The sequence below is a fragment of the Lucilia cuprina genome, chromosome 4 (assembly GCF_022045245.1).
Source record: "Lucilia cuprina isolate Lc7/37 chromosome 4, ASM2204524v1, whole genome shotgun sequence".
In the NCBI taxonomy this organism is placed as follows: Eukaryota; Metazoa; Arthropoda; class Insecta; order Diptera; family Calliphoridae; genus Lucilia; species Lucilia cuprina.
The window spans coordinates 93,308,792-93,320,480 of record NC_060952.1 but is presented as its reverse complement, the minus strand read 5'-3'; the positions used below and the strand labels follow the sequence as shown (position 1 = coordinate 93,320,480).

The 11,689-nt window shown below is 26.4% G+C and overlaps 1 protein-coding gene across 3 annotated transcripts in view; it reads left to right on the top strand.

The window, feature by feature from the left end:
• Window positions 1-4,627: 4,627 nt before the first annotated feature.
• The window catches only part of LOC111676803 (bromodomain-containing protein DDB_G0280777), a 48,050-nt gene continuing 40,988 nt past the window's right edge, over window positions 4,628-11,689 (top strand). For all 3 annotated transcript variants that reach the window (XM_023437782.2, XM_023437783.2, XM_023437784.2), the window contains exons 1-2: window positions 4,628-5,239; window positions 9,333-9,539. In XM_023437782.2, coding sequence (XP_023293550.2) covers window positions 5,000-5,239; window positions 9,333-9,539 — 447 coding nt within the window. In that variant the 5' untranslated portion in view covers window positions 4,628-4,999. The remainder of the gene's footprint in view (window positions 5,240-9,332; window positions 9,540-11,689) is intronic.

Below are 11,689 nucleotides of genomic sequence, written 5' to 3'. Positions count from 1 at the left end.
GACTAGACTATAGACTAGACTATAGACTAGACTATAGACTAGACTATAGACTAGACTATAGACTAGACTATATACTAGACTATAGACTATAGACTAGACTATAGACTATAGACTAGACTATAGACAGATTAGATTAGTGTTTAGTTTTTTCCTTTTTTTTTCCTGTATAAATCCGACTTCGAGAGCAGGTGCAAAATGTAGGCTCCACATTGTCGAACATTTAAAATTTACATACAATTTCAATAGATTAAAACAACTTTTGAAAACAGCTGCGTGAAAAAAGTAGTTTTTTAATCATAAAAACTTAAAGTATTTAATAATTAATTAATAATTGTTAATAATTAACACTTTTAACACACATACACATAAGGGGCACTTTAAAGGCAACAACAACAAGAAGAATAAAGCAAAAAAAAGCTTAACAAGCCGGATAGCAATACTACTCCGAATAGTAAAGTATCACTTCAAATATGGAGGACACTTAGAAAATAAATTTTACTTTAATAAATATTTCAATTAACATTTTTTCTCTTTGTCGCACTCGCTGACTGACTTACAATAGATAATAAAATTTCTAGAAAAAAAGACAGAGAGACATTCATCACAAGTTTTCATAAGTTGCAGCAGACTAATTGAACTCTATAGTTTAGTTTTAAATAAGAATTATTGCATTGGAGCGTTTTGCTTGTGCTGTAATAAAAAGGGAAGATTCCCCTCTCCCTCTCTTAAAGACTCTTAAAGATCCATTAAAAGATGTTAATGCTGCTGACTCTGCTGGCATTAAAGTATGTGGAACATTTCAACTTTTTACTTGATAAAAAAAAAACAAAATTAACTTTAAGTGACCCTTTTTATTATTGTTGTTGTTCTTAAATCTTTAATTTGCAGCAAAAAAAAAAAATACAAGATAGATCTAAGAAACTCTACTTAAAAACGAGCTTCTTTTTTGCAGCAATTCAAATAATGTTACAAGTTTTTTTTTAAATTTTTTTATCTCAAAACAAAATGATGTCAACTGTTGAGGCTGCCTTTGCTGCATTAAAAAAAAACTACAATATGTGTTATTTTTTCGCAAATAAACTCTGCCATAAAAATAAAAGCAACAAAGTGCATAAAATTGTCATGCAACTTAAATAAATATAAAAGAATTTTAAATTAACAATAGAGTTTTTAGAAGATGAGCAGGTCTGTTGCAAGTTGAGTTTAGGTCAGTTTTTTTTGAGTTCATTTAAACAAACAGGATTCCTTTAGATGTTATAGAGATTCAAAGGGAATGAATTTGTTTTAAAGGATTAAGGCCATAAAATTGCGAAGAATATTTAGATTTCACTTCAAAAAAGGATTTAGGTTATAACTTTTAACCTAAATCCTTTTGGACAAAAAATAAAAAAAGTTTATAAAACAGGTGGCACTAATTTTTGTCAAAATTATATTATGACATAATATAATAAAAGAGGAAAATTACACGAAGAAATTGAGAAAAGTTATTATTTTATCAAAAATGTTATTGTCTTGATATAAAAATGTTAATTATCACAAGCAATATAAAAAAGAAAAATTACACAAAGTAATTAACAAAAGTTAATATATTATTAAAAAAAAAAATTATCTTGACATAAATATTTTTGTCATGTCATAAAAATGTTAATTACCACAAACAATATAAAAAAGGAAAATTACACGAAAAAATTAACAAAATTTATTATTCCATCAAAAAAAAAAAAAAAAATAAAAATTTATATCTTGACATAAATATTTTTGTCATGACATAAAAATGTTAATTACCACAAACCATATAGAAAAGGAAAGAAATTAACAAAAGTTATTATATAATCAAAAAAAGAAATAATAAAAATTTATGTCTTGACATAAATATTTTTGTCATGACATAAAATTGTTAATTACCACAAAAAATATAGGAAAAGAAAATTATACGAAAAAATCAACAAAATTTATTATTTTATAAAAAAATATGTCTTGACATAAATATTTTTGTCATGACATAAAAATGTTAATGTTCACAAATAATATAAAAAAGGAAAAAGGAAACACGAAGAAATTAATAAAATATATTATTTTATAAAAAAAATTATGTCTTGACATAAATATTTTTGTCATGACATAAACATTTTAATGTTCACAAATAGTGGCAAAAGACATGAAGATGTTCTTGACATAATTCCTTTAAGATAGTAAAATAATTAAAAAAATATGTCTTGACATATTTATGTTATGTCAATAAAATTTTAATTTTTTTAATAAAAAATTTATGTTATGGCATTAAACACAAATATTTAAATATCAAGACATTAGACAGAAATACATGTGTCTTAATTTACACTTAAAATTTACATTTTTCACCAGAATTTCACTTTTTTTACTTAAAATTCACTTTTTTTATCACAATTTTAATTTTTCAACAGAATTTCACTTTTTTACTTAAAATTCACTTTTACATCAAAATTTCACTTTTCTGCAGAAAATTCAAAATTTTAATTTTTTCACTTAAAGTTCACATTTTCACTTAAAGTTCACTTTTCTCTTAAAATTCACTTTTAATTTTCAAAAAAATTCACTTTCAAAAAAAAATTTTTTTTTTTGTTTTCATTTTCACTAAAATTTCACTTTTTCACTAAAGTTCCACTTTTCATTTCAAATTCACTTTTTCACAAAAGTTTCACTTAAAATTCACTTTATCCCCAAAATTTCACCTTTTAACTTTTTTATCAAAATATATTTTTATTTTTACTTAAATTCACTTGTTCACCAAATTTTCACTTTTTACTATAAAACATTATTATATTCTCATTTTCACCAAAATTTGACGTTTTCTCTAAAGTTTCACTTTTCAATAAAAATATATTTTTTTTCCTGAATTTCACTTTTAAACTTATAGTTCACTTTTTCATCAAAATATATCCTATTTTTACTTAAATTCACTCGTTCACCACAATTTTACTTTAAATTCACTTTTTGCGGCAAATTCACTGTTACAATATAAATTCGTATTTATATTAGAATTCTTATTATATTCTCATTTTCACTAAAATTTCACTTTTCACAAAAGTTTTTACTTTTCACTTAAAATTCACTTTTTCCCCGAAATTTCACTTTTTCACCAAAGTTTTACTTGTTACTTAAAATATTCACCAAAATTTAACTTTTTCACTTTTTACGGAAAATTCACTTTTTTACTTAAAATTCACTTTTTCACTTTAAATTCACTTTTTACAGCAAATTCACTTTCACAATATTAAAACTCTTATTATATTCTCATTTTCACTAAAATTTCACCCTTTCACAAAAGTTTCATATTTCACATAAAATTCCCTTTTTCTCAAAATGTCACTTTTTCACCAAAGTTTGATTGTTACCAAAGTTTGATTGTTACATAAAATATTCACAAAAATTTAACTTTTTTCACTTTTTACGGAAAATTCACTTTTTTTACCAAAAAATTCACATTTTAAAGCAAACTCACTTTGTATTATAAAAATTCGTATTTATATTAAAATTATTATTATGTTCTTTCACTAAAATTTCACTGTTTCACAAAATTTTTTACATTTCACTTTTTCCATTAAAATTTTTACTTTTTAACTTAAAATTCTCTTTTTTATCAAAATATTTTCTTATTTACACTTATTCATCAAAATTTCACTTTTTACGGAAAATTCATTTTATTTCATTTTAATTTCACTTTTTTACTTAAAATTCACTTTAACAATAAAAATCGGTATTTTGTATTAAAATTTTTATTATATTCTCATTTTCACTTAAAATTTTAAGTTTTCACAAAAGTTTCACATTTCACTTAAAATTCACCTTTTCTCCAAAATTCCACTTTTTAACTTACAATTCACTTTTTCATCAAATTATTTTTTTATTTTTACTTAAATTCACTTGTTTACCAAAATTTTACTTTTTTACGGAAAATTCACTTTTTTTAACTAAATTTCACTTTTCAAAAAAAATTCATATCTTCACCGAAAAATTTGCATTTTCATCGAAAAATTGACATTTTCATCGAAAAATTGACATTTTCATCGAAAAATTCAGATTTTCAACAAAAATTCAGATTTTCAACAAAAATTCAGATTTTCAACAAAAATTCACTTTTTATTTAAAAATCCACAAATATTCAACAAAATATAACTTTTTCACTGAAATTTTATTTTTACAAATATTTCACGTTTTAATAAAAAAACTGAAAAGTTACATTTGAACTAAAATGTTCAATTTCTTTCGTTGCTTTATAAAATTTTTAAATTTATTTAAAAACATTTATCACCATTTTATTAAATTATAAATCCGCCTCTATATAGTAAGTAGTTCTAGCACTTAAACTTTATAAAAATATTTTTAGGCTTTAAAATTCATTTCAATATTTAACACCTTTTGTTAATTGGAAAAACGCATAAATTCGTACGCCCACTTCTTTAAACATGAAACCTTAACCCGACACCAACACCAACATAAAATGACCGTTAAATATTTCAATACAAACAAGAATTATTACTTAATCAATGATAATAATAAAAACTAGAATCAAAATTCAAAATTTACATATTTATTTTAATGTTAAACAAATTTTTTATTAAAAAAAACTTTTGTTATTTAATTACAGATACTAGACAACAAATTGATGCCACATAAAATACCAAACACTTTTATAACATAAATGAAAAGAAATGCGTGGGTAACTTCCCTGCCTGTTTGAATTCAAAAAAAATTTCAAAAACTATTAAAAAAAAAACAACAAATTGATGAAATGTCATCATAAAACATATTTTTTTTTTAATAATGTTGAAAATATTTCAATCAAATTTTTACTACGAAATCCGTACCAAAGTTTATTTTTAACGAAACAAAAGAACTCAAAAAACAAAACAACGAATTTATTTTAGAAGCTGTTTTTAAAAAGGAAAAAAAATTATTGATTAATTTTTTTTTTTTAATAAAATAAAAATTATAAGAAAACATATTCAAGGCATTTGAAATGCCTACAGAATGTGAGCGAAGTTCTACTTCGCCAGCCACAAACACAACAACAGCAATAAACAATTCAGCAGAATTAAAGGATAATTTAAATGAAGATTCAGCAGCTGCAGCAGCATCAGCATCAGCAGCAGCTCAACAACAATATTCAGCAATGATGGAAGGCAGCGATAATATGTCAACTTCACAGACCTCTACTACTTCGAATGGCAGTAGTAGTTGTAATGGTGGTAGAAAAACGGTAAGTTTTCTTTAAACAAATTTTAATTTAATTATTTAAAAACTATATTAATATTTAAACAAATTTCCTTTTTAAGTAACTTAAATCTTTCTATATTTTCATTTACATGCTGTTTAAGTGCTAATTACCAAAAGGTCTTAACTCTGTAATTATCACTTTTAATGCGTTTAAACAAACATTTAACTAACAACAACAACATTTAATTATTGTTAAATTTATGCAAAACCATATATTCTTCTTCTGCTCATGTGCTGCTGTGCCCCAAATGGCCTATTGCTGTTCTTGTTAATGGGTTAAATAAAAGAGAGAAAGTACTTTTTGTTTTTAAATATTTTGCCACTCATTGTCAAGTTGAAAATATGAAAAATGTTTAGAAACATTTTCTTCTTTATTTGCCGTTTTGCCATAAACACTTAAAAAGTCAATAAACTAAACAATATAACAGAAATAAAAAGAAGAAGAAAATCTAGTAAATAAAACAACAAAAATAGAATTTTAGCAAAAAAAAAAACTGCAAATAAAAGTAATTTCTAAAGAGAAAGAAACTAGAGGTTAAACTATAGCCGAGCTCAAGGACAAAACCGTAGACTAGACTATAGACTAGACTATAGACTAGACTATCGACTAGACTATAGACTAGACTATAGACTAGACTATAGACTAGACTATAGACTAGACTATAGACTAGACTATAGACTAGACTATAGACTAGACTATAGACTAGACTATAGACTAGACTATAGACTAGACTATAGACTAGACTATAGACTAGACTATAGACTAGACTATAGACTAGACTATAGACTAGACTATAGACTAGACTATAGTCTAAACTTTAGACTATACTAAAGACTTGACTATATTAACTATACAATTGTTCTGATCAGGCTAGTATGGACTATTCTCCAGACTGTAACGTATTTCGGACCAGATTATAATCTACACTAAAGTCTTGAGTAGGCTATAATGCTAGCTATATAGTATAAACTTTAATCCTGACTATAGGTTCTAGTGTAGAATTTATACGAGGCTAAAATGCAGACTATATTTTTTACCATATTATTTTTTTTTGCAAAACATAACCTCTAAATGGCTTAAATTTAAAATGTTTCAAAGTCTTTTGTAGCGTTTTGTTATTTGCGTATTTCCACCCGCAATTCCCAATTGTTAAAGCAAACAAATCTCAAAAGGTTATTGGCACCAACAAGGAAAAAAAAAAGAATTCAATCGATTAAGTTTCTCTAACAGCAATTTAAGCCGAACAAACAGCTGTTTTTTAGGGGGAAAAGAAATGTATATAAAGATAAACAAATATGGTAACACTGAAACTAATATAAAGAGTTACCTTAGTTATTTAAAGAACCTTCAAATTGTGACAGCTTTAAATATGAAAAAAAAAAATATTTCTGCTTTATGTTTAATGTCATTTTTTAAGAAAGAAAGAAAAAGAAAAAATAATATTGAAATTTTTATTATTATTATTAGTAGGTTGTTGTCATTGTTGTTATTATTTAACTTTGACTTGCATACTGGTGCCTGCTAGACCCAAAGACTTTAAGAGGTTTCTTGGGTTTTTTTTTATTATTTCATATACTACATACCTAATTATAGGTACTAGAAGAGGTGAAAAGAAAAGAATTATAAAAAATTAAACACACAAAGACTGAATCTTTTTGAAAGGTATAAAATAGTTAAGAGAAATAATGAAATGTTTGTTTTAAACATTCTCTGTTTGAGGCAAATGGAAGGGTTGAGACTGTTGTTGAATAGAAATGGTATTTTAAATGACTAGATATATGCTGATGATTGCTGATGATGATGAGGACGACAGTGCGTCGTTGACGATGTCTTTTGGTTAATTTAGAGTCAATGTGGTTTTTTGTTTGGTCTTGCCAAGAAAACCACTGCTAATGTGAATTTATCTACATACATATGTATATTTGCTACAACCTTAGATAGTGACAGGAGTTTAAAGTGATTTATAAATTAATTTTATAAAACTTTACAAAATTTACCACCGTAAAGTCAGTTTTTAGTTTAGTACTTAAACTCAGTTTAGTTAAACTTATGATAAAAATAATTTCCCAATTAGCTTTGCATTTTAAAATCCCATTATCCCTTTACTCTATATAAACTTGTCACTTCACATCTTGACATTTAAAAATCTTAACTTTTTTTGTCAATTCTGAGTGTCACTTTAATTTCTTAACAAAATGTCAATTCAAAATTGATGCCTCTTTAGTACGTTTTCGATTACTATATCCTCCTTAACTAGCCTGAATATTAATACCACGCTGTCACTGTCAGTGTCAGTGTCATTCTTTTACTAAAGTCTTAAAGAAATAATTACTTTAAGATTCTGTAACATTGTCATGTAAGAGCAAAATTTCTTATATACTTAATACGTACCTTTCAAACATATGGTGTGGTATTATTGTTCTTGTCAGCAGCAGTAACTACAATAAAAACAACAACAACAACTAGACTTCCGTCAACATCAAACAGTCATTGACTGCTGCATATATTACATTTGCTCAGGCTTACAGTTTTCTACTTTTGGTATGTTCTTGTTAGTTTAAACAGAATTGAATTTGCTGGCGACAAGCGTTTATGTCGGCAGGATATATGTTTTCATGTTTAGCCAAGTTTTTTAACTTTTACTTAATAAGTTTTTAGGCGACAGAGGTTCTATTATACATTCTTTGTTCCTACAAAATGTGTATTAAAAGATTACTTGTAGATGACTCAAATGGACTAAGGAAATTCTCTTTAGTTTCCTTTTAAAGCGTTTTCTGCTTCTTTAGCCAAAAATATGTCGCTATCGTCCCAAGTGTAATCAAGAAACTAATAAACATGCATCCAGGGCTGGTATATTGAAAGTTTTTAAAAATAATGGACAATTAATAAGCTATAGTCTGGCCTATAGTTTTGACCATTATCTGGTGTATAGACATGGCTATAGTGTTGCCTATAATCTTGACTGTAGTCTGGTTTATAGTGATCTATAGTATTGACTATAGTCTAATCTACAGTCCAAACTATTGACTGGTATATAGTCTATGGTCTGTACCAAACCCTGATCTATAGTCTTAAATATAGTTTTGACTTCATAGTCTGGTCTATGGTATTTACTATAGACCAGACTAGTCCAGCTATAGTCTTCACAAAAGTCTTGTCTATAGTCGGGAATATAGTCTTGTCAATAGTCTTGAGTAGAGCCTTGCCTATAGTTTTTTATCTGGTCTGTAATCTCTCAATAGTCTGGTCCATAATCTTGACTATAGTTTGGTCTATAGTCTAGACTAAAGTCTGTTCTACATTTTAAACTTTATATATAGTCTATATTACAGTATTGTCTATAGACTGAGGCATATATAGTTTTGACTATAGTCTGTTTCATAGTCTAGACTATAGTCTGATCTAAAGTCTAGTCTAAAGTCTGGTCTATAGTCTTTGACATACATAGAGTCTAATTCCATCTCTGATAGCTGCCATCATAATGTAGGATTTAGTGTTCTTTTCTTATTATTTTCTTTCTCATTTTCTTTAGCTCTCAAGTGGGTGACCTTAAAGAGAGTAAAAGTATACAGGGGGGGGGAAAGAACATAAATATATTTTTGATATTGCATTTTTTACTTTTGTTTTGCTTTTTTTGCGGATGTTAGCAAGTAACAGTGTTGCAATTTGTAGGTAGTATCAGTAGAACAAAAGTAGATTGTGGTAAGAAAAGGGTTAATATTTATTGGCTGTTTTTGTAAACAGCCAGGGGTTAATGTATTTGTTGTGATTTTTATTTGTTTCTTTTGCATATGACCATGTCCATTTATGAATATTCGTAGCTCATTTATTGTCGGTCAGGTCGAGGTGACAATTTAAACACTTTTCTTTAGTTTTAGTTCTTTTTAATGTTGGTTATGGTAGTCGGAAAATAGTTTATATTGATTTTTTATACAAAAAAAAAACGAGAATTGTTATTTTTTTCTCGTATTTTTTCCAAAATGTCGCGTCAGGCGCCTTTGTGGGTAGATATCTGAACTTAATAAAAATACATTTATTAATCTATGAAATATTAATGTTTTTCCTTTTCTTTCAGTCTATTACATCTCCGGATCCCACAGCATATGTGGCTAAAGCCAGAGTAACACGACCAACCCCACCACCCCCACCTTATAATCCCATGCAATTCGTACAAATCAAACCATGTAATTTGTATCAAACAGCACAAGAACAACTTAAGAAAGCGGAAGAAGTTAAAAAGATTAAAGAGATACGCAAAGAGGAGCCAGAAGATTGGCAAAATGTAAGTAAAATAAAAAAAATTAATAACAATAGAAAATAGAAGATTTTTAAAGTTCTACTTTAGTTCATGTTCAGTTCTATTTCAGTTCTATTTCAGTTCTAGTTCAGTTCTAGTTCAGTTCTAGTTCAGTTCTAGTTCAGTTCTAGTTCAGTTCTAGTTCAGTTCTAGTTCAGTTCTATTTCAGTTCTAGTTCAGTTCTAGTTCAGTTCTAGTTCAGTTCTAGTTCAGTTCTAGTTCAGTTCTTGTGCAGAGAAGAAGTTTTCAATATATAGTGCGTTTTAAGTGTTGTCAACTTTATTTATTATTTATTTTTAATTTTTTTTAACAAAAATGTCAAGAATTGTTTCATAGTTTTATTTGTTGGCACCATTTTTTTTAACAAAAACTTATTTAATTATGGCCTTTTTTGTGCAGTGTATAGTGTTAATTTTATTTTATTTATAAAATTGTTTTTTTTAATATTTTTTTAACATTTTATTTTGTTCATAGTTTTTTTTTTTTTTTTTTTTTTTTTTTTGAATTGGTTTTTCTTAAATTTTTTACTTTTAATTCATTAGTTTTTTTTCTTTTCCTACAAATGTTATTTCATTTTTTGCTTTAGACAACCGTGTGGGAAAGGAAGTTGTTTGTTTATTTTTATTGCCAATATTGGTTGTATGTTTTTACAACTGTTGCTTTTTCGTTCGTATTTTATTATTTAAAATGTCTCTTTTTGTGTAATTTGTTATGGTAGTTTTTTTATTTATTTAGTATTCAATATTTAACTTACAGTTACTATTTTATATATGGTTAAACATTATAACTAAATATATTAATTAGTATTTGAAACTTAATTTCTTTCATTGTATGATTTTATTTTATGAGTTAAATGTTAAAAGTGGTAAATGGTTTATTAAACATAGTGAAATATTAACAATTTGTTAACCCATTTTCTGTGGGGCTTTTATATTGTTTTAATATTTATGAGTTTAAAACGTGTGTTTTTATTTTATTCAATTTATATAAATCTGCCAATTGTTTGATTGAATATTTTCTGACAGTGTGATTGTAGGCGCCAAATGTATTTGAATTTTTTTAATTTTTTTAAATAGTTTTTTTTTTTTAATGACATCAAATTGTAATGGCTTATATTCTTTATTAATTGAAATTACTAATTTATAGTCTGTACTATAGTTTGGTTCAAATTATGTTCTATAATCTTCGTAGATAGATAAATAGATAGATAAATAGATAGATAGATAGATAGATAGATAGATAGATAGATAGATAGATAGATAGATAGATAGATAGATAGATAGATAGATAGATAGATAGATAGATAGATAGATAGATAGATAGATAGATAGATAGATAGATAGATAGATAGATAGATAGATAGATAGATAGATAGATAGATAGATAGATAGATAGATAGATAGATAGATAGATAGGTAGATAGATAGATAGATAGATAGATAGATAGATAGATAGATAGATAGATAGATAGATAGATAGATAGATAGATAGATAGATAGATAGATAGATAGATAGATAGATAGATAGATAGAAAGAAAGGTAGATTCACAGATATTTTGTCTTCAGCATTGACTATAGTTTGATCAGTAGTCCAGACTATAGTGTTGGTTTCAGTCGAGACTATACTCTGGTCCTTCGATCGATGTAATCTTATCTCTAGTCGAGATTATAATGTGGTCTACAGTCGAGGCTATATTATTTTCTTTAGTCTAGTCTATAGCCTGTAGTCGAGTCTATAGTATGTTAGTCTATATACTGTAGTGTAGTCTATAGTCTGGTCTTTAGTTTGGACTGGTCTTTTGTGTAGTCTATTGACTAATCTGTAGTTTAGACAATAATCTGCTCTTTAGTCTAGCCTATATTCTTGTCAATAAGCTAGACTATAGTCTGGCCTATTGTCAAGACGATTTAAGCTTTCAGATACTTGAAACTTTTTACAATATGATGGAATGATAAGAAAGCTATAGACTACAAACATTTTACAACTCAAGTGTGAAGTAAGTCATTTATTTGTTATAGACCTCAGTTAGGTAACACTTTCTCAAAAAACCTCTAAGATATTACTTAAACTGTACGTTCGGCAAAAAGCCCTTTTGTCTACTAGATCACGCTCACACACAATTTCAATTGATATC